The sequence below is a fragment of the Engystomops pustulosus genome, chromosome 3 (genome assembly GCF_040894005.1).
Source record: "Engystomops pustulosus chromosome 3, aEngPut4.maternal, whole genome shotgun sequence".
Taxonomy (NCBI): Eukaryota; Metazoa; Chordata; class Amphibia; order Anura; family Leptodactylidae; genus Engystomops; species Engystomops pustulosus.
The window spans coordinates 162,251,604-162,276,267 of record NC_092413.1 but is presented as its reverse complement, the minus strand read 5'-3'; the positions used below and the strand labels follow the sequence as shown (position 1 = coordinate 162,276,267).

The following is a 24,664-nucleotide window of genomic DNA, read 5'->3' as shown; positions in this document are numbered from 1 at the left end:
TTTTTGTTTGAATATACTGAAGCTAAATACTGACCAGAATATGGACACTGAACAAATGCAACTTTATGGAATGTAGCCGCAGCATCTGCAGAGCGTGTGTAGTGATCGTTACGCCAATGATGTAACAGTCCAGACGCCAGGAACATCAGTAAAATCACTGGCTGCCAATGTTCACTCCTCCCGCATCTCTCCATTATCAGATCACGTGTCAGTATAATGCAATTAATTATTGGCTGATCAGTAAAAGTTAGTGATTACAGATGAGCGGACCTGACATTCGGATTCAGCTGCCTGTCCTGGACATATAATCCGCCAAATGAACACCCTTAACAATTAGCCATGGTTACTTGCTAGGGGCGTTCATTTGCCGGATTATCGATTAAACAGTCAGGCGGCCGTACATCGGGTCTGCTCATCTCTATAAGTGATATAAGATCCAGTTCACATCATGTTTGTTTTTCCAGTTGGGATCTTCTGCCTATCTGCATGAGGGTTATATGAATTATGGAAAGAGCTGAGCAAGCACGGGTCACCTTGTTCTGCGACATCCATAGATTTAAATGTAGAGATGACAATACCAGTCCAAAATGAGAATTAAAGGGAGGTTTAGACCCCCATTCACTGTTGGGGACAATAATATTATCCCTTGTAGGGCTCTGCAGTGTGAATGTCAACCCTCCACATTCTTCCCTGGATTACAATGTGGGATTCCATATAGTGGCATCAGCTACCCCCAGGGTGGCGCTCTGTGGTCCATATGAGGACATCACTGTATTTCCTGCAGCACTATCTTACATAACCCATGTGTGGGCTAAACCATCCACATTTCTCTCCCGTCTGGAAGAATAAACCAGGTAACATTGAGCTCTCCTCTGCCTGAATCATCCCCGATAATTAGAAATGAAATGAGCAAACAAACAAGTTGTCATATTTAATTAAAAACAAATACATTTGTTGAACCAATTAATTGTAACATAATTACAGTGAATCGTATAGATAAAGTCAGGGGATTGCGGAGTCATGCAGCAGACATAGTTCTTCCGAGTCACCCTTCACAGAAGGAATACAAGTCATATCACCCACATCTCGGTTGGCACCTTTCAAGTGCATGTTCACATTTTACAGTTCTTAGAAATATTCTTCACATAGTTGCGACAACTGTGGAGATACATTTCTTTACTTCAGTAATCCACCAGTTACTTCTCATCAGAGTCTTCATGGCTATATAGACATGATACAAACTGCGGAAGAGCGAACCTGCACATCAAAGACGCTCCCCACCTCCCCACCCCGGGATCCAGACACTGCATTCTGCAGGACACATTATATTACATATCTTACATTGGTTGCCATTTAACATAAAAATGCATGTAATTATATATCTCATCTACCCGACAACAGTAAAGCAGGGCTTATACATCAACTAAATTTACTATAAATTAATTAAAATCAGTTAAAAAAAAAATCTAAAAAAATGTAGACATGCAGCCACAGAATAAGATCAATGCCCCCAACTTTATCAAAAAATGGAAAACGTACGGTTAAAATGAAGGACCTCAGAAATACTTCATTTCTTGTTAAGACTTACTGTGGATGAAATGTAGGACAAAAAGTAAAATGTGATGTATTTAAAGGAAATCTACCAACAAAACCAAGCATGAAGAACCAGGGGCACTTACGCATAGATCCAGGCACCGTGACTGTGGTAATAATCTTATATTTTTTTTTATACATGCCCTCCTTCCTTCTAAAATCAAGCTAATGAGCCAGAAGGGCTCTGGCGGTGGGTGTACAAGAGCCTGTGCATGCTGTAGCTTTGCAGGCTGTTACACTGAGCAAGAGCACTTCACCCTCCCACTGTGTGAGATTACAGCAGGCAGAGAGAGGAGGTAAGTACCGAAGGGTCCAGGGTGTAGGGAGACGTGATCCGAAACATTGTAACAGCCTGTGATCCTGCATCATGGAGGGGCTCTGATAACTCCCCAGAGCCCTTTTGGCTCATTACAAAAATTTTAGAAGTTAATTTTAGAAGAAGGGTGGCCATTGATAACAAATAAAAGAACATTACCACAGCCATGGTGCCTGGATCTATGAGGAAGTGTCCCTGGTTTATCATTTTGATGGTAGATTTCCTTCAAAGGTGATGTTCACCTCTAAGCACCATCTTCATGTACAAAAATAACAGAGGGAAATTGTTGTGTACTTTACTTATATTCAGATGAGTTAATCTAGAGCTGCCGGAAGATTTCTTTGGACGTATGGATTGTATAGCAGCCAAAATTAACTAAAATGTTTACCGGCTGTTCATTACCAGCCTACTTCTATCTATTAGACCAGTATCAACATGTTATCTAAAGAGCACATTTACTTTTTTGAAGTTCTATCACTGAAAGTTTTGGAAACCTGTCAGAAGCATTTATTTCCAGATATATTCTTGGATATTTCTATAGAAGCTTCTGGCAATTAGAATGCATCTTATGTAAAGTTATATAAATGAAAACAAGATCATGACTACACAGTATACAGACCCCACATCACTCTCCATAGAAGGATGGTTCCCGATTCCGTTCCTAGAGAGAGCCATTGCTTGTTCCAGACCTCAATACGTAGACCCTCTTCAGTGAAATACATCTAGAGATGACTCTCTCAGCTAAACTAAGGTGACATTCTGAAAACAAGATTCAAGTGTGTCCATCATTGTCCCTGGATATTATCCAAGGATGCCCTATGGCTCAATCCTCCATATATTTATGTTAATGCACAACAGTGCCCTCTACAGTGTATTACAGGTACATGACATGTGCAATTTAATAAATACAGAACATTTATGGGTTGACATACAATAAAGTGACATCCTATGGCACTGTCTAATACACTAAGCTTGTTGGCACAAGGATTTCATGGCTTGTGGTCCTTCTGAATCCCTCAGCAGGACAGATTACAGAGAAAAGATACAGGTCTTACTTTCCATCTGTTCATTAGCACTTGGCAGCACATGGCACCAAATGCAAAAAGCAGCTTTTTTTGCCAAAAGGAATGTTAGTGTTTAATAATAACATAAAAAATATTGGTGGCTCCCTGACTCCTTGGCTCTGCCGAGTTCAGAGACAGCTGGGTAGTGGTTACCGCAGGGAACCATTACTATTCATAGGTTAGAGAGAAAACTTTGGTGTGCTCAGACTGCCACACACAGTGGTTAACATACCATGATCATGTACTGCACTACAACCCCATAGATCGTGTGCCCTGTACAGCACAAACGGCAAAAAAATCATCAAATTACACCTGGAATTAGGAGTCATAAAATATGAGATGAAAAATTAAGGAAATTAATAAAAGGCCTAAACTAGGACAAAATAAATATAATTGTATTGTGATGGTTAAAAATATAAAGGAAGATTTAGTGTCCACTTGGTTCTTTATAAAGTTTTTGGTCCCTTGAAAATCCCAGCTCTTCTTTCAGCTTATAAAACGATTCCTTTCAGGTCCAGGTTTCCATGGGTACAATAGCCTCCTTGGTTCCCACGGATGGTAAAAGATTTTCTCCAGAAAGAAATAAGAATGGAAGTTGGACCACAAAGCCACGAATTCTCTGCAGCTCCTCCTGGGCTTTTACACGATCCTGTGTGGCCAGTGCCGACTTGGCAATGAATTCAGGCAGGTGTAAAAAGTTTTGCACTTCATCACTTGGAAGACATCGGAACACCTGATGTGACCACATAAAAGGTACAAGGTCAGAACATATGGATTATTTTAGCAAGCCAAGTTTCTAGCTAGATTAAAGGGAACCTGTCATCAGAAATTGACCTAATAAACCACTACCATATTGTTGTCAAGCAGCCGAACACCTTCCAGATGATGTTTCTTTCATTACCCAGTGCGGTGGTATCATTCAGAAAATCTTCTTTGAAGTGAGATGAAAATTGATTGTATAAAGTCAGGGAGGTGGAGATTTTAACACTCAAGTCAAGCTCTCTCTTCCTCAGAAACCCTCCTTCACTGTGAAGGTCCTACATCCAGAGACATCACCAACCAGATCTCCTGTAGTCCAATGCATGATGTCAATCACAGAGGAGGAGGCATTCAGAGCTCCCCATCTTGACTTCAGTGTTAAACTCTCCTCCACTTTACACAACCAATTTCACTTCAAAACTGATATTCTGGATGATGTTACCACACTGGAACCATGAAAGAAACAAAAACTAGATTGTGTTACTCTGTTTAACAATATTCTGGTAGTGGTTTATTGGGTCGAAAGCTGATGACAGGTTCCCTTTAAATATAAGCAAAGCTTTCAGAATATCTGATGTTGACAATAACACTTGACATTTTAATCAGATATGTTTTAGTTTTTTGCTGTTGTTTGAGATATATTTGAATAAGAGGAGGAGCTTGATCCAGCATGATTTATAGGTCTCTCATTATACACAAGAAAGAGACTGGCCAATCATTCTCCAAGAAAGAGGGGAAAATCTGTCAACAGAACAGAACATCACTGATTAAGGGTGAAGGTTTAATAGGCACATTCCTTGATACAGTACCTGTGTTATATTCCCTAATCCAGTGCCTGGTGTTACCAATTCAACATGCAGCATAGTCTTTGTCCCAATCACATGTTTATAAGTAGTTGGCAGGAGCCCAAGACAGAGATTATCATTTAGAAAGCGGAAGTGGTTAGTGGGCTTATGATATTTGATCAAAATGTACCTAAGAACCTCGAGTTCATTTTGTAAATGTAGCCTAGCGGAAATAGATCATTGTATGATGTGTGGATGTGCAGTCCAGTTCTTTTTTTTTCTCTCCCAGGTTTGGTAGAGATCATCATTAACCCTTTTATCACTAAGAAATGATCTCATACGATTTTATATTTTATATTTGTGAGATACGCCCTGGCTACTAAGAGATATAACATGCTTTTTTTAGCTGCCAGGGAACCGTAGATATTCAAAGTCACAGTTGGGTTTATGATGGCTTAATATTTTCTTTTTTCTTTATTAAAGGGGTATTCTCGTCTGGGCATTCACATTCAGTTTCATGTCTGACCACCGCTGCCAGAGTGTGAGGAGGTCGTATCCGAGGAAGCTATCTCGTTTCTAAGTGACAACATTTATGAGAAATTATCTTCAAACAGTAACATTTTTTTCTAATAACATCCAATTGAAGAAATGTTTACATATGGCAAATGAATTTAATTAAATGTGAATGCCCAGATGGGAATACCCCTTTAACATACAGCTCCCGCTCCCACTCCCAACTGTCACTTTAATAGTTAATTTTGCAGGTTCTTTTTGTGGAACATACCAGAAATGAGATTTTAAGTGCCAACAATCAAAAAGTTATAGATCTCTGAAGTTTTGCAGAAACAGGGAAAGCTACAGAATACAGATATCCCAAATATTATCTACATCTGTATCTAAACCTGAGGGATGGGTAATATGAACTGTTATTTTGCCCTCTTCTACCCATAACAATGAGAGAGCACTCTTTATTTTTAGAAATGGAGCTAATTTGGCTACACCGACATCCAGAACTTGTTTGTCGGTGTTTCAAGTAACATGTAAAATTCAAGTTAAAATGAAGGCATACATATTACACCCATCTACATGTGATCTTTGTTATCTCATTAGTTTGGTTTACGGATATTTGGTTCTTTTTATTTGGGTGTAAAATCATATATATCTATGTGATCCTCAGTGCAAAATTGTTTGGCTCCCCATGTGGGTTTAATGTTCATTTAAAGTAAATTTTTTCTTTCTAGATAGTCATGAATGTCCATGCAATTTCTGCTTTTATCACAGTTTGCTGCAAAGTTGCATGAAGGTGTTTGTGTGTATCAATTGTAAAGTTATTTTTGCGTACATGGTAGGCTGTGCTTTATGAAAAAAAGCTCCCTCCTTTCTCATAGCTCCCCTATGCATATCCCTTTAAGCCTTCACCCTAATGTTCCCAACACCAGGCGGTCGTGTGGGGCTGGTGTCCTTTCTATAGATATGCACATTTTTACTAAACGTTTGTGAGTAGTATTTAATTTTATTAAAGCATTTTATGAAGACATTCTACACGATTGGAGTGCGTGTTTCTTCTAGTGGTCCGCTGTGGTGAACGCTGGTAACAATAGGAGGAACGAAAACTGCATCCACGTGGGTCTGAACAGTGGGCTACTCTTATCTGAAGAATCTGTGGATTTGTGCTGTGAGCAGAACGGAGGACAAACGAGAACAATTATTGTGAACGTTTGGAGTGAAAACCTCTGTGAACGTCTGGAGCTCCGGTCAGATAAGAAATCTATATATTTTTACTATCTCGTTATATTTTAACATTGGGACTTCTGGATCATTCCTGGACCGTTGTTTTAGCTCCGAGAGGGTTAAAGTTAAGAGTGCAGCACTACACCCAAAGATTCTCATATCCTCCCCGTTGTCCTGCCTGCATCCCCATGTCCACCTCGTTCTCCAGCCTGCACTCCCATGTCCATCTCTTTCTCCAGATGACATACTCACTCAACCAAGTTAAACATCAGGACTAGAGTTCTAGTTTTTTCAAGGTCATTAATTGACTTTATGAAAATCTAAGAATTCTGCCAACTATTTAGGAAGATTTTCTGCACAGTAATAACCCAAATATTTCATGCACATTTCTTGCAATAAATATTTTGACCTTGTGCAGGTACCAAATCCTTCCATCAGATGTACGGTATGACATTCCCTACGAAAAAGTTTGACATAAACACCAGTGCCCTGAACAATTCTTTTAGAACAACTAAGGTTATGACGAGTTGCTTTTACCATCTGCCACAAAGCAATATACCCAATATACTCACTTTATCAAATATGGTTGTGTTGCGAGCAGTTGTGGCCACCCACACCTCTTTGAAAAATCTGTCACTGACAGGGTCCTGGATGTTGACATTGGGATCATTCAGGCAACCAAGGAGAAGCCTGGAAAAGAATATAACTTGTGGTTAGATCAAGTCACTGTCCTCTTATGAGAAGTTTCAGGACTTTGTACCCTGGACACGTTTGTGCAGGGCAGGAAAGGGAATAATGGTATGTCTTTGTGTCCAGTGAGAAATATGGCTCTCCAAGCATGGCTACAGATGACAGTCATTAGTCAATAGAAATCTGATAATATCAGGGTCTCAGTTAACTAGGAAAGTGTCAGGGCAAGTGAGCTTTATAGAGTGTTCATATTATTGCCTTCGACTTGGTCTACCTGAAGCAATGCATCCGAAGTGACAGGGCAAATTTCCCAGCTTTATAAGCCTCCCCATCCATGACCGAGGGAACGGTCTCTGTGTCTTGTATAATAACCGCCATCTCGCTGTCACGCTTCCCCATCATGCTGCGGTCATTTATATTAGCTGAACCTGAAAGGATGAAGGAAAAATGATGAATTGTCTTATTAGCAGAGCTGTAATCTCATAAGAATGCTTTTCTAGGGACAGTGTGTCAGTGTCTACATAACATACTGTGCTGAGCCCAACACGCACCATCAAGTCTACAACACAGCAATGTCACACTTCTAACATGATAATGGGGCTCCAGAACCCTCAGTATCTCTCCGGAGCCATGTGAAGCCTTAAAGGTTTTTGAATATTTGTCAATATGCAATATTTGTGACCTGGTTTCCATTAGTAGTAACATAGGTTTCCTGCAAAGTGTTTGTCAACGTTTTCTCATGTCATTTATATGCAAATGAAAAGAATCTTCTACAGTGAGTACAGAAAGTATTCAGACCCCTTTACATTTTTCACTCGTTGTTTCATTGCAGCCAATCGGTAAGATCAAAACAGTTGGACACTCTGAACCCTATCTCGACAGAAAAAAACATAAATGTAGATATTTTTGCTCATTTTAAAAAAAAAAAAACTGAAACATCTTATGGTCCTAAGTGTTCAGACACTTTGCTGTAACACTCATATTTAATCCACTTGCTGTCAATTTCCTTCTGTTCCTCCTTGAGATGGTTCTATCCCTTCACTGGAGTCCAGCTGTGTTTAATTAAACTGATTGCGCTTCATTAGGAAAGGCGCACACCTGTCTATATAAGACCTCACAGCTCACAGTGCATTGCAGAGCACATGAGAATCATCAGGTCTAAGGAACTGCCCAATGAGCTCGGAGACAGAATTGTGGCAAGGTACAGATCTGGCCAAAGTTACAAAAGAATTCATGTATCACTCAAGGTTCCTAAGAGCACAGTGCCGTCCATAAACCTTAAAGGGAACCTGTCACCAGGAGACCCATTTTTAGCACTCCCCCAGTCCCCACAGAGCATAGTACATACACTGCCAAAGTGTTTTTGTATTAAAAAATTGGTTTTACAGAAAAAAAGATATGTTATATTGTACCTTTCATTAGCATGTGCTGTGTGACTAGGCAGTTGCCTTTTGGGAGGGGCTGGAAAGGAGCAGTTTCCCCCCCACCCTTGGGGAACATGTGACCTTTTCAAATATATGAATAACTCCCCACACTCAGGATTGGCTGTAGTGGAGCAGGGGCGTCGCTAAGCCAAGTGATGGGTATTTTCATATATTTGAAAAGGTCACATGGAGAAGCTGTTCCCCAAGGGTGGGGGGGGAACTGCTCCTTTCCAGCTCCTCCCAAAAGGCACCTGCCTAGTCACACAGCAGATGCTAATGAAAGGTACAATATAACAAATCTTTTTTTCCCGTAAAACCAATTTTTAATACAAAAACACTTTGGCAGTATATGTACTATGCTCTGTGGGGACTGGGGGAGTGCTAAAAATGGGTCTCCTGGTGACAGGTTCCCTTTAAATGGAAGAAGTTTGGGACGACTACAGCTCTTCCTCGACCTGGTCATCCAGCCAAGCTAAGCAATTGAGGGAGAAGTTCCAATTATGTCTTTAACTGCCTCTATTTCCAGTTCTGTATCTCACAGAGCTACAGGCCTGAAGTGAAGGATCAGATTATTATCAATCACATAACAACAAGTTTTTTAGGGAATATAGAACTAAAGACTTTGAGTCCTTTAAAATCTCTGTTCTCCGGTGTTCGCATTACTACAAATATGACAAAATATTCTTTTCTAGTCACCTTACAAAGCGGATGTAGAAGAAGCGGCTGTGGTTTGCAATTCATTTCTACACTGACTGATTTTGCCAGTGACGCATTTCATGGCGTTTATTAGGAGGCGGCTGCAGGTCCAGTGATTTGTGGGTTGTAAACAGGAGCTTTATTAGCCATAATACCTTCTGCCCAATCTAACTGCACAGAATAGAAGGAGATCTATGCCTCTGCTGATATGCAGCCATAAAAACCTGGCTGTGGACAGAATATGCATCTGTTTTATAGAATCCCCAAGTGAACTACAGTATTGTTATGAGGAAGCTCCTACACAAATGGCGGCCATATGCTCAGTTCTAGCAATAGCGGAATCACTTGCTAATATTATTTGAGTTTAGGGGTCACTTCAAGGATTTCAATTGTGTATTTTTAAATTTGATCTGTTTGCAATGTTTAGAACAGAAGCACAGTATATATATATGCCTGTATGACAGTTAAGGATTTTAGGAGCTCTGCATGACCATAATTATACTTCATATTAGTGTAATAAACTCGGACGCAGTAATCTCCCCTGCGAAGCTGTCCAGTGTCACACCTCAGTATTCACAATGGCCAAGCTAACAGGTTTCAGGGAGAGTTTCAGGAGTGTATAAAGCAGAAGGAACTTATCCTCCTCCTCACACTGGATGTGATACTGTAACAAGTGAGAACTATCTGGCAACTGAGACTCTTCTAGCTTCAGGATCACCGGATTGTGCGGCACTAGTTCCTTTAAGGCCTTGACCTCCTTGTTGAATGTGGCAGACATGAGGTAGGACTGGCTTTGGCTGTGAGCTATCCCTTGTGGCACCATCTATTGGACATAATGTAGCATGTGCTGTCAGGCGCTGCACATCACTGCAACCGGAATACACCAAATGCCCGCACTGGAAAAGGTCATCAGAGGAGCTCTCCTGCCAATATCACACAGGCCGCAAGCAATGGCACAGCAATTGCAGCCCACAAAATGCACAAGTTTGTGTGCATGATGCCTTGGACCACAGCACTACAAGGCAACTATGCTCAAAACTGAGCCACCATGGTGCCTAGCAATCCCTCATGAATGACCACATAAGATACTAGTGTGGCTCCAAGAACCTATAACATGTAAATTACAAGTTTTGTGACTCAAACCTTTTATAGTACATCTACGCCATTACAGGCATGAATGTCTGCATCCGCATATGAGGACCGCTCTCACAACCATGGTAAGAGCAGAGACTGTCTGAGAAGCAAACTCGGCAGGAATAAGACATGCTCCAGGTTTTGCTTAGAGTCTCAAGCGATGGGTGCACACACAGGCCGTTTAATTAATGCCCATGTGAAAAACCCAGAAAAAAAGACAAAGGGTGTATGTTTGCTACAAAAACTGAGGTTCACATACATCCCACAAAAACAGGGCCTTAGATGGTGCAATACTTCAGATTTACAACAGCATATACTACTGGATCATAGATGTGCCTCAATCTTAGTCTATTACAAGTTTATACCACCAATTAATTGGCTTAGTTGTTGCCAAAAATATGCCAAAAATGTAGAATATGCCAAAAACATGTTCTCATGTGCTTCAAACTCAAACAGAAAGTCTAACTATCTTAAAAAAATAGAAATAATACTTCATTGTGCAAGACATTTATCTGCATGAGAATTATGCAGCTTTCTGTTGTAAACTGATTAAAAAACATGTCCACAAGGATTTTACTTTTCTTTTTTTGTACTCTCAAATTTTTTACGCCAACTTTAAGAAGGGTGAATATATGAAGAGATCATAGAGTACAAAGACGAATACAGCGAGCGGCTAGAGAATGTGAACACAGGTAGAGGCTTGACTCTAATTTTATGCAAAAAATGGATGCAAAATTCTACATCACACCCATTATGTGAAGATTTCATTCTAAAACTTCAGGTTTTGTACCAATCTATTGTCTTAGAGGTTCCTTGTCCTGCAGTGGGTATACCCCATGGATCAGTAATGTTTAAGCTGACCCCCAGGAACATGACGTACATGCTGACAAAGTGCACAGCAAAGATAATATTAGGCGGAACAAGGAGCTTAATGTGACCATACAAACATGTACAACTCCCCAGGACAAATGGGGTGGGAGCAGAAATACATGCAATGGCTGACTTCCCGAGCTCCTCATATCAGGCAAATAGTGTTCACTAAATGCCATTCACTGAAAATCTGGAATACCCCCCACTACCAGTGCTCTATATTCCAGTGGATAGCAGCATCAGCACCTGACCCACATTCTATTCCATGCATGAGAATTAGGCCAGCATTATTTATTTCTAACATGCACCTTTATCACAAATTCCTGACACAGTTATCCATTACTAATTCATCCTCTATACCTCAGCTACCATATATCCAGAGAATGGGCTTACTTCCTGGCCTACATATACTACTGCAGATCGCCTGAAATCCAGGACATTGTTACATCAAACTCTCACACTTGGTGTTTAAAATGTTTTTTAACCCCTTAACGCCGAAGCCACTTTTCACCTTCCTGACACGGCCCATTTTTTCCAATCTGCCCTGTGTCACTATAAGTGGTTATAACTTTGAAACGCTTTAACATATCCAAGTGATTTTGAAATTGTTTTCTCGTGACACATTTTACTTCATGTTAGTTACAAAATTTTGGTGGTATGTTTTACATTTATTTATGAGATATTTGGTGAAAATTTTGAAAAATTCTCAATTTTTGAAATTCAAAATGTTCTACTTTTTCCACACATGAGTCATAATACCAGAAAACGTAATAACTAACATTCACCAAATGTCTACTTTATGTCTCCATGGTTTTTTATGCATACTCTCATTTTTGTAAGATGTTATGGGGCTTTGAACGTTAGGTGCGATTTTTCACATTTTTTTCATAAAAAAAAGCAAAATGCTGCTATTGAGGGACCTGCTCAGGTTTGAAGTCACTTTGAGAGGCCTAAATAAAAGTAAAACCCCATAAATTACTCCATTATAGAAATTACACCCCTCAACGTACGTAAAACTACTTTTATGAAGCTTGTTAACCCTTTAATTGGTTTACAGGGGTTAAAACAAAATCGGATGCAATTTTGAAATTCATTTTTTTTTTTGACTAAATTAATGGGTTTTTCATAAAATGTACAAATTCTCAATGGATAAAATACCAAAACGCTCCACAAAATTTGATACCCAATCCCTCCCGCGTATAACAATACCCCATATATGGTGGCAACCTGCTGTATGGGCACACGCCAGGGCATTGAGGGGGGAGCTGCGCCACTCAGAGCAGATTATGCATTGTCACTTTTTATTGGCTATACAATCTTTATTTTTTTGGCAATTTGGACATATAAGGGCTTATTTTTTGAGATGCACTTGACAAATACTTCATTTTAGTGGGTCTGTAGCTTTTTGATGAGATTTTATTAACTCTTTAATGTATGGAAGTAAAGAAAATTGTCAATTTTGGGTTCTTTTTTTTGTATATTTTGGGGGTCGTACACCGTACACTAAAAATACTATAATATTTTTATTCTATAGATCACTACGATTACGGTGATACCTCATTTATATAGTTTTTTTTAGATATTTTACAATTTTACAGGAAATAAAAAACAAATATAAAGAAAATCTCATTTGTTTTTGCATTGCCATCTTTTCGGAGATACAACTTTAATATTTTTTGGTTTGCAGTGCTAGTTTAGGGCTTATTTTTTACGTGTTGAGTTGTCCTCAAGCTATTCTTCACCTAATACAGTGTAATACAGAAGGCAGGATCCGGCTCCCCGGAAGCAGATCGCGCAGCCCCGAGCACTGGCAGTCCCAGGGCTGCGTTCGGAGGGGTTGTGGCTGAGGGGGAATGTGTGTGTGTGTGTCCGATTCCAGATCGTGGGTGTTAGAGCCGGGTGTCAGCTATAATATATAGGAGCCGTTCAGGAGCCGGCGCCAGAAGCTTGACGTACTATTACTGCATTTTGCGGGAACGCATGTCCTGCCATGCAGTAATAGTACGTCAGATGTCGGGAAGGGGTTAAATAATAAGGGGAAAATATTTTTATGGTTCACAATCTAATAGTGTGCTGTAAACATTAAAGATGAGGTTACATCCAAATACTGTTTAGTATAGTATTTAGTATAGTTTAGTACTTGATTTATTATTCACACATTGGGGCACATTTACTAAGGTGCTTATTAGAGATGAGCGAGCATACTCGTCCGAGCTTGATGCTCGTTCGAGTATTAAGGTACTTGAAACGGCTCGTTGCTCGGACGAGTATTTCCCCTGCTCGAGATCGAGCATTTAATTAAAAAAACACAGTGAAGAACAGAATAAAAACAGTGAACACAGGATCATTTAAGTGAAAAACACAGTGAAAAACACAGTGAAGAATAGATTACAGATGTTCGGCACATCTGCTTACTTGTCGGAAGATACGCGCGGAACGGTGCGAACAAAATAGTATGTGAAGAACAATATATATGTGTGAAGAACACATTGAAGAACACAGGGAGCAGCCCGGAGACACCGGGGAGCAGCAGCCCGGAGACACCAGGGAGCAGCAGCCCGGAGACACCGGGGAGCAGCAGCCCGGAGACACCGGGGAGCAGCAGCCCGGAGACACCGGGGAGCAGCAGCCCGGAGACTGCAGACGGCAGCACGCAGCGACATCGGTGGGGTGGCAGCGCGGAGAGACATCGGGGCGGCAGCACGGAGTGACATCGGGGCGGCAGCACGGAGAGACATCGGGGCGGCAGCACGGAGAGACATCGGGGCGGCAGCACGGAGAGACATCGGTGGGGCGGCAGCACGCAGCACGGAGAGACATTGGTGGGGCGGCAGCACGGAGAGACATCGGGGAGCAGCGCAGAGAGATCGGGGACACTTCAGTGGAAGAAGAGGAGCGGATCCCCGACAAGTAAGCAAATATGCCAAACATCTGCAATCTATTCTTCACTGTGTTTTTCACTTAAATGATCCTGTGTTCACTGTTTTTATTCTATTCTTCACTGTTCTTCACATCTGCTAACTTGTCGGGAGATAATATACGCGCGGAACAGTGAAGAATAGATTGCAGATGTTTGCGTACATCTGCTAACTTATCGGAAGACATTCTTTTTCAATTAAATAACACATTTTATTCCCGAACCATGGTCCCTTTGAAAAATGCTCGAGTCTCCCATTGACTTCAATGGGGCTCGTTATTCGAGACGAGCACTCGAGCATCAGGAAAAGTTTGTCTCGAATAACGAGCACTCGAGCATTTTAGTGCTCGCTCATCTCTAGTGCTTATGCCAGTTTTCGTGATTCATGAAGAATGTCACAAATCCTGAATCTGGTGCCCTCTGCACACTACACAGGCAAACTGGCTTTTGTACTGTATAAATGAATTGTATTGCTTGGTTCTTTTAACAATTTATTTCTGCAGAGCTTGATACACTTCAAATGATTCTAGACAAGGCGGCGTGGTTTACAATGTGACTATGTGCACTACACCAAGCCTAAATTTTTGGTGTAAAATCAGGTGGACACTAATCCAGCCTAAAGCTAAAATGAAGAAAGATATGATAGTAGTAAAAATCAGATTACCGTATTGATTAATGTATTGATTATCCTTATAGCAATATATTATACTTATCTTTATAATCCCACTGTATATATTCACTAGTTATCAACATCCAAAATCTAGACCGTATAAAGAGCCTCAGCAGAGAAAAGCGGAGATTGATTAATGCTCTGATCCAGTTCTTAAAGGGATTGGACACTTTACCTAATGTTTTTTGTGATGTGTGTGTGTGTCTGTGGGGGGGGATATTAGGCAATTTACCAATATACATCTATTTATAGTTCTGCTCTGCTTTCTTGATATGTAAAGTGAAGCCTCCTGGTTTATCCATGCTTGAATTTGATAGTAGATTTCCTTTAATTCTTCCATATAAGGTCCAGATGAAGCTGCTGACCCATGCTCACCTTCTGCTGTCATAGCTTGCTCACTAGATGACACCACACGGTGCTCAATTTATGACACAACACAGTTCTCAACACCTCAGTGCTCAAATTCACTTGTGTCATCCATATCTGTGCAGAAAAATGTCTTATACAGCTTGTGTTCTTTCCAGAGCCATCAGCCATATTTTCCTGAGATGAATTGCAAATTCCAAAGTCGAAATATACAAATACTGAATATTGATGGCTGATCTGGTCCAGAACACCAGCTCAGGCCTCACCATCTGTTCAATGCTATCAGATGGGATCGCTCTGTGCGACATGACGTGACGACCCTTGTGACATGACGACCCTTCTTCATCGCTCTGTCACCGACCCACGGTTACTCCTTGGCAGTGACGGCTCTGGCCACAGTTAATCACAGGTAGCTGCCTGCATTTCATCCCCAGTCATGGGAACATGTGGAAGCAGCCAGGGCAGAGTGCCGCCACCAGCTGTAGTGCACCAGCCTACACTTCATCCCCAGGTATGGGCACATGTAGTGGCACCCAGGGCAGAGGGAAGAGGGCCACTAACAGCTGGAAGGTGGCCTCCATGGTGTTGGCAGCTCCTAGCACCAACAGGGATATAACACCCCTTCCTTTCCTACAACCCATGGGTCCATAGCACCAACACTGGCCTAACGTAATACACCCCCCCCCCCCACAGGCCCAAACAGGTCACTGCAATTCTGGTATGTTCCCTTGGAACCATAGGATGGGGTACCCTTCTACTGAGACTGCGGACATCTAGTATGGAAAAACCAGATAACATTGGAGTGCTGGATCAGATGCAATAGAGCACCGGAACCTGGCTGCACATAGCATCTGAACCAAACACCAAGATGTAACACCTGGTGCCAGCAAAAATCCTGCACTAACCCATAACCCCCTCAATGACCACCCTCCCCTAACAACCCTTCCAGTTCCTTCACCGTATTTGGTAACTATTACACTGGAGGCTAGAGATGTCACATTAACAGTAACACAAGTAGATGGAGGGGTGAGGGAAAATCAACTTTAAGTGGCAGCACGATGGCTCCATTGGAGCAGCAGACCCCTCCCCCCCCTCCCCGGCCAGAGCTGTTACCATCGCAAGTCACTGCGTAAAGTAATATGTGAGCTATGTGGGACGTATGTTAACCAGCACTGTATAGTACCAGAGTATATTCGTGTACCATATTTTTCGGATTATAAAGCGTTCCATCAATAAATGCCTGCTAAAACATCTACGTTCATATAAAAGGGGCACCGGATTATAAGGCGCCCCTGATTATAAGGATGAATGACCAGCAGTTCAAGGCAGCTGTTGTCTGTAAGTACGGTTCATATATAAGGGGCACTGGACTATAAGGCCAACTTTGATTTCTGAAAAAAAATCAAAGGATTTTTTGTGCACTTTATAGTCTGAAAAATACGGTACTTTATGTTGATATCTGTAACCATGTAACCATACCTCCCAACATTTGTGAAAGGGAAAGAGGGACAAAATGGCGGCACGCGGAGCGATCCCCCTAAGCCACACCCCCAATCACTCCCTGGCCACGCCCCAAATTTTAGCCATATTATAATAATAAAAATCATCTCAATAAAGAAGAAGAAAAAAAAAAAATTATCCTCATAGGGATTTGAACCCAGAACCTGCAGTGTCCATGTACAATAATGACACAGTGCTCCAACCAACTGAGCTATAATCCCAGCAATTAACAGGGTATAGAATTTTGGTTACTAAGAACTATGACTAATGTTACACTGTGACACAGATTTAATGCCTTGGTATATAGAGAGGGATCTTCTCAGAGATTATTGTAATTATTGAGACTATTATTATTATTATGGAGATGATTATTATTATTATTATTGAAGTGATTATTATTATTTTTACTATTATTAATAATCATCTCCATAATAATAAAAATAATAAAAATTTATAATAATAATAATAATAGTCTCAATAATTACAATAATAATCTCTGAGAAGATTCCTCTCTATATATCAGTGCATTAGTCTGTGTCACAGTGTAAATGGAAGATAACACTTCTTAGTTACCAGAAATCCTCAGCTCTGTATCACTGGGCTTATAGCTCAGTTAGTTAAGCTTCTGTCTACAGTGCAGAGGGTCCCAGGTTTGAATCTCAGCCTGGCCAAAACTTTATTTAATTTAATTACATAAAGAGCTTGTGTCTGGGGAAGCCCTGGAGACCATATATGGACAGATACTGATCGGACCTGATGATGTGGTCCCTGCTCTCTCTGCTAAGCCGACACTTCTCTGAAAAGGATTCCCTGCCCGATGTCTGCTCTGGGGAACCCTAGGAGATGCAGTGACCATATATGGACAGATAGAGATCTGAAGCTGATGACGTGGTCCCTGCTCTCCGCTAACCCGACACTTCTCTGAAAAGGATTCCCTGCCCAATGTCTGCTCTGGGGAACCCTAGGACAGTGGTGGCGAACCTATGGCACTGGTGCCAGAGGTGGCACTCAGAGCCCTTTCTGTGGGCACTCAGGCCATTGACCCCAAGACAGAGCTCACCAATAGGACCAAATTCACCAAATCTTCCTGCAGACCCAGGCAATTTAAGAGATGCTGAAATCAGTGCTATTTTAAAACGACACTTTTTGGCATTTCGGTAAAAGTGAGAAGGTGTTGATAGAACTGCAGTATGTTTGTAGGTCATTCTACTGGACCCTACATTATTACTGTACAGAGAGACCCTGGAGCGAAGCTACAATGATAGTCTGAATTAGCCCTCCTTCTTTCAAGGAGGGCCTCAAGGGGCCGATACGATTGATAGATGTTGAAGAGCAGGTAGCAATAAGTTACTACTTAAAATGAAATGTTGGCACTTTGTGGTAAATAAGTGGATTTTGGTTGTAGTTTGGGCACTAGGTCTCTAAAAGGTTCGCCATCACTGCCCTAGGAGATGCAGTGACCATATACAGACAGATGCTGATCTGACCTGATGACGTGGTCCCTGCTCTCCGCTAAGCCTGACACTTCTCTGAAAAGGATTCCCTCCCGATGTCTGTTAGAAGCCATTCTGTACTGTGAGTTCAGACTTTCAAAGTATTTACTATAGGGACACAGCGGGACCTGGGGGGAAAATCCGTGACAATCTCATAGCTGCCCGTGACGCGGGGCAGAGGTAAGAAAAACGGGAAAGTCCAGTCAAAATCGGGACGGTTGGGAGCTATGATGTAACTAGTATCAGTAAGCAACAAAAGTGAACCCTGTAAAGTGCATAATAATGTCTGTGAAATGTCTCCCCATCTGTATTATTTATGTTATCCTACAACTGAATGTAACGTTATGCCTGAGCACTATTCACAAAAGTATACCCCCCAGAGATCAATAAAGTTGTATTGTATTGTGACAGAAAATGTCCATATTCTAAGAGATCCTTATAATTATGGACACTTTTTTAGGAAACGTGATTCTGCAGTACAGACAATGCCAGAATTATCTGATTTCAAAGCACTCCGTGTTCTTCAAAGAACAGATAACAGGTTTGTCAAGTTTAATTGCTAAACTTGACTTTGATTCAAGACAGATGGGCTACATTTTGACAGCTAGCCCACTCTTGACGCATGCTCCATTTTCTGCACAATGCAATCAGCATTAAACTTAAAATAGGTTCATTTCAGCAGTTACACAATTTTGTGCTTAAATCCTTGAAATATTATTTAACGATTCTAATGGAAGCCACATCCAGAATATTTATATCCATGTAATCAACTGTACAATCAACCAGTCACAGCATGGAGGACTGGATAATGTTCCAACAAATGCCATGTGGCTCTCACTTCTCACACACTGACAAGTCATTACAATTTTATGCATTTTAATATAAGTAATCTGCAACTCTTTAACTCTACGTATCCTAATTCTGATTCTTCTGATTTACTGCTTTCTATAGTACACACATACAATATACATTACATACTACAGGCGGTCCCCTACTTAAGGACACCCGACTTACAGACAACCCATAGTTACAGACGGACCCCTCTGCCCACTGTGACCTCTGGTGAAGCTCTCTGGATGCTTTACTATAGTCCCAGACTGCAATGATCAGCTGTAAGATGTCTGTAATGAAGCTTTATTGATAATTCTTGGTCCAATTACACCAAAAATTTTGAAACTCCAATTGTCACTGGGGCAAAAGAAAAAAAATTGTCTAGAACTTCCATTATAAAATATACAGTTTCAACTTACATACAAATTCAACTTAAGAACAAACCTCCAGACCCTATCTTGTATGTAACCCGGGGACTGCCTGTATATGCTCCAGTATTGAATACGGTTTGCTAGATGTATCACAGCAGCTGAGAAGAGGGGATTTGCCTGATTACATTTCTGTTAACATTCTGTTTACAAAACGTAAAAATTTACCAGCTGATTATAATCTGCCAGCAGCATGTTGTAGTGAGATTCACGGTCAATATAAAAAATATTATTATTATTTCTGTCCCTTATGCCATTTCTGAGAAATTCCCATTTTAATCTGTATGCTTATTAGGCAATTTGTGCACACAGTGTACATCCTTATAATGGGTTGTGGTCCCGGCAGGAATAGCTGTCTGAGAATAAGTAGATTTGTCTTGGGAGAAACATGGGGTGACACTGGGAAAAGAGGAAGGGTATGGCGTAGAATAGTGCGCTGTGCACCCCAGATCTTTTTCACCAGATTTACTATGGGATCCAAATGAAAATAAACCTATGTATGACTGTGTGAATCTAGTCTAAAGTAAAAATCGATCATTCACAATGTATTGTCATGCATTTTGATTGAAATAAATAAAGTGCAGCTCATCAAAGCTTTTCTTCCCTTTAATTATTTGTTTATTTTGCCTGTATTGATCCCCTCCAAAAAGGTATTAAAAAAAGATGGCCGTAAAGGAAGTCTATCATTCTGACCTAAACAGACCGTTACACAGCGCTAGGTAAGTCGATGCTGGAGGTGGTCGTGATAAGGTACGGAAATCCGCAGTTTCGATGAAAAATTAATTTATCAATAGGCATGATCCCATTCAGCACTCCGGGGCCCCTGACACATGGCACTTGGCGTGCAGGCACAATCATAACAATGCAGGCGCTTTGCATGCTTGAAACTTCACTGAGCTCTTGGGAGCATTGGCACATGTGCACTGTATCTTCATTATGCACGGCCATGCGCGTGTGTCAAGGGCCCCGGAGGCCAAATGCCTATTTATAAATCGATTTTTCATCAAAACTGCGGATTTCTGTGCTTTATCACTACCACCTCCAGCACCGGCTTACCTAGTGCTGTGTAATGGTATATTTAGGTCAGAATGAACATTTTAAAATTGATAATTTCCTTTAATATGCAGGCTCACCCTGTAACAGCCTGTGAATCTGCAGTACAGAGGGGCTCTGATAACAGGCCCCTTTCTGGCTATTAGCATAATTTTAAATGTTGATTTTAGAAGGAAGGAGGCCATGGATAACAAATATAAGAAGATTATCACAGTCACAGTGTTTATTATGTATTGTTGGTGGATTTTCTTAAAATAAAGAAACGGTTATAAGTACCTCATAATGGTGTAAAATGTCAGCTGATGAGAAAGAAGAAACATGTGATACTCACATAAGTGTAGTTTTTTACACTTCCCCAGAAAAAGTCAACCAATAAATAATGTGTGTACCAAAATATAAAATCTCAAGTATTATGAAAGAAAAATGTCAGGCCAAAACTATCTGCAAAACTGTAAATACAACGTTTAACAAATTGTTCTGATGGATTTAAGACACTGTTAAAGGACATGTACCCCCAGTTTACTGATGGTAGATGTGTCCTAATAAGAACTTCCACAGGACTTCTTTTATTTAACTCTATATGTCGGAATTGCGTAAATATAGAGTTATAAAAGTTATGCTAATTACCCTGGGGCGCTCAGGCTACGTCACCCGAAGCCGCGTATTTTACTTTATGCAGTCCCTTTGTAGCGCTAGCCTGTCACTTGCTCTTTTGGGAAGGCGGGGGCAGTACCACTAGTGAAACAGGGGGAATGTATAAATTAAAAATATGAGGATTCCTGAGGCACTCGGATGACAAAGCCTCAGCGTCCCTGGGTAATTAACATAACTACAGCATATAGGGTTATAATAAAAGTCAGGAACTTCTTATTAGGACACATCTGCAATCAGAGACACGTAAACTGATGGTAGATGTGCTTTAAATTTTAAATTTATTGTGTTCCTATAACCATGTTTCGGAAAAATACAAGCAAAGAAATGATAATTTCTTATCTAAGTGTTAATTTTATGTGCAAGGGAAAGGAGGATGCATAGGGTTGTCAGGTCAGCTGATTCTCCAGACAGGGTTGTCCAAGAATTAACTTGATTACATTGATCGCCTATGTACAGGGTAGTACTTAAAGGTGTTGGCAACTCTTTTACTTAAATTGCCCATTTGCTTTTACTGCCTTAATAAGCATCCCTGATACTTACATTTGTGTTGTCTGCAGGCTCTGGTGACTCTTTGTTTTCTTGAACAGGAGTAGATGCAGAAGCAGAGATATGATTCTTACTGCTCCCTCCCCCACCCCTCTTCCTGTGTCTGTCTGTCTGTCAGTGAGGAGGGACAGTAAAAAAAGAGATACAGGGGGCGACACCATAAGAACAGGCTGGAGCAGTGAGAGAGGAAGCTGTGTAGCTGGGAGCTAATGCAGGGCAAGCATGGTTTATTTATCTGTCTTACTGTGGGTCTGATGTGCAGAACTGAATGTGATTATCTCCATGCTGTGAGTAGTAGCCAAAAAACATGACTGCAGCTGTGGCCACTGTAGAAGTGATTGAAAGCCGCAGCTATGGTTAAAAGGGGTGTTCCTATTTCAGCAAATTAATGTTAATATTTATATGATAAAAAGTTATACAATTTTCCAATACATTTTCTCAATAAATTCCTAACGGTTTTCTAGATCTCTGCTTGCTGTCATTCTAAAGAAAGCTTCTATATTTACCCCCAATTGACAGAAATCTGACCATGGTCAGGAAGGAATTAGGAATTGATACAGAAAGCACAGTATATTGACAAATTGTATAACTTTTTATCATATAAACAATAACCTTAATTTACTGTAATGGGAATACCCCTTTAACTATTCTGGGAATAACGCAGAGCCTGGTTCCACTGCTTCATGGATTAGATCCTGCCTGTAGGCCATCTAGAATCAATCCTGATAACAGCACTGGTGGTTATACAATATGACCTTAATATCACCATTTTACTTCTTTAACATATATTATCTGATATGATTTTCAATTACAGATTACATTATTTATTGAGGCACAATATTTCTAAATCCAGTTATATAACAGTGATCGCTCTTACCAATAATGACGGTATTATCATCAGCAATGAGCAGCTTGCTGTGAACATATATCAGTTCAGTAACCAGGTTCCCCTCCAGTTCTGCATGTGTCCGAAGGCCGCAAAAGGATATGTAGTTCAGCCAATTGTCTCCGACTAAAGAGAACAGAACATTTGTTAGATACAAACTGATGACAGAATTCTGAAGAACAAGTGCTCCCCCTGCAGGCTGGCAGGAGTTAAACCATGACTTGACAAAAATGTTAAAACTGAGCAGGTGAAGTTCTAGAAGCCTTTGTAATGGAATTATATAGCAAGATCCAATATAAACAGTACATTCGCTTCTAACATGACTTAAACCTATGCTAGTGGCCTAATAATTGGGACTGAGACAGTTTCTTGCCAACTACTACCTGCTTTTTTGTCAGTCATTTCACAATTGTTACAGTACATTGACTGATGTAAATGCTGTGAATGAATGAAACTGTCCATTCAAGTGAGCAATAAGGTCTGGCTGCTGATACTACCTACTGATCACAAGTGAGAATGAGGCTCCCTGGTGAGCGCTGTGCCCCTTATACTATGACAACCACAGGTTCTCAGGAAATCTATAACCTGTCCTCCGATAAACTTCAGAGAGAGACGTAAACAGCTAATGAGAATAGAAGTGGCAGAGCACTCAGCTCAACCCGCCTGCCCTTCATTCTAGAAGCTGACCAAAGATTCAGCATCCGAATCATTAGAGACTATTACCTTCAAATGTATGGAAAACCACAACTTGTGATAACTTTAATAATAAAAATGCATCAGACCCTAGGGCCTAGGGCATGTACTTAGAAACTTTTGCCATTCTTAAAGGGGAAGGACAGCTCTTTATAATCTAATATATAAAGCTAAGTGTGTGTGTATGTATGTCTGCTTAATCTGCACCGTTGCATTTACAATCACCAAATTTTGCAGAATCAGGGAACGATAAAAGCTCTGTTTTGAGCCAAAATTTTCAACCCGTACTTTCCAAAATACACTTTTTAACTACCATATACAGGAGCCATTATCTGCTGTTGTGGCAGTTGGAAGAGGAGCCGTGATTGGTTACTTTTCTGGCACAGGTCATTAATATGAGCTCTGAGTTTTGATTGGCTTCTACCGGCAATGAGTATAAAACGCTTATGTGTGAGGTAAGATGGATAGGGATACAGTGATAGGGGGAGATTTACCAGAAATGTCTGAGGTAAAACTGTTCCAGTTGCCCATGGAAGCCAATCAGGTCACAGACAGAGACGTCACAGACAGAGACGGTCACAGACAGAGACGGTCACAGACAGAGACGGGCAGAGACAGCCACGGGCAGAGACAGCCACGGGCAGAGACAGCCACGGGCAGAGACAGCCACGGGCAGAGACAGCCACAGTCCTGCACAGCACCGGGATTTACAGCTAGTACAAGATATATAAGAAAAAAGTTGTGTAGAAGTGCTTTGGCACATCTTGTGCGTGTCTTGTCTAAGATTATTAAAGCTGCCACTTATGCTGTGCTTACTTTCTGCCTTCAACTGTTCAATGATGGAATGTTCTCCTCTGCAGATAGTTCTATACATGTGCACATGGGAAGAAACAGAAGAAAGCAAAAAGACATGTCACAATTCAATGTATGAGAAGAGTCACAACATCACCAAAATATTCTGTATTATTGGAAGCATGTAGGGAACATAAAGATAAAAGGTAAGAGTAATACAAATCTCCCTGGGATACTGCAAAAACAACTGCTGTACTACTGCTTAATGACATCTTCCATACTGATGTGTATACCTTCCAGAGACTCCCTGCAGCTTTGTACAATGAATAATGTATACACTGAAATGACCACAAGAGGGAGCCGAGCCCTAAAGTTTAATACTAATGTATAAAGACAGAAATATTATAGTGACAAATATAATGCATGTATAATATAAATATATTCAGAGGACTAGCTGGTCTCCCTAACAGTAACATTACTAGAGGGTAGAATTCTACAAGAACAAGATCTCATATACCATGACAACTCGCTGACTGTCAGACAACTGCTGCATCTGTAAGTGCTGGTACCTGTAGTTGAAGTGCATGACAGCCTGCAGTGCGCTTCCCCCTCCAGTGGAGATATCTCCTTCAAAGCCTGGGAGCAGAGGAGTGATCACATACACCCGGTACCTTTTGTTTTCCCTTTGTAAAAATCATAGTACAATGAATACATAGTACAAAAAACATTTCCACAACATAAGAAACATATTGCTTGCTTTTAAGAGAGAATGA

At 40.8% G+C, this 24,664-nt stretch overlaps 1 protein-coding gene across 3 annotated transcripts in view; it reads right to left on the bottom strand.

Annotated features, from left to right (window-relative positions):
* Positions 1-918: 918 nt before the first annotated feature.
* PLD1 (phospholipase D1) overlaps positions 919-24,664 on the bottom strand; it is a 169,348-nt gene continuing 145,602 nt past the window's right edge. For all 3 annotated transcript variants that reach the window (XM_072142797.1, XM_072142796.1, XM_072142799.1), the window contains 6 exons: positions 24,461-24,574; positions 23,916-23,965; positions 22,398-22,532; positions 7,213-7,366; positions 6,821-6,938; positions 919-3,706 (listed from right to left, as the gene is read on the bottom strand). In XM_072142797.1, coding sequence (XP_071998898.1) covers positions 3,482-3,706; positions 6,821-6,938; positions 7,213-7,366; positions 22,398-22,532; positions 23,916-23,965; positions 24,461-24,574 — 796 coding nt within the window. In that variant the 3' untranslated portion in view covers positions 919-3,481. The remainder of the gene's footprint in view (positions 3,707-6,820; positions 6,939-7,212; positions 7,367-22,397; positions 22,533-23,915; positions 23,966-24,460; positions 24,575-24,664) is intronic.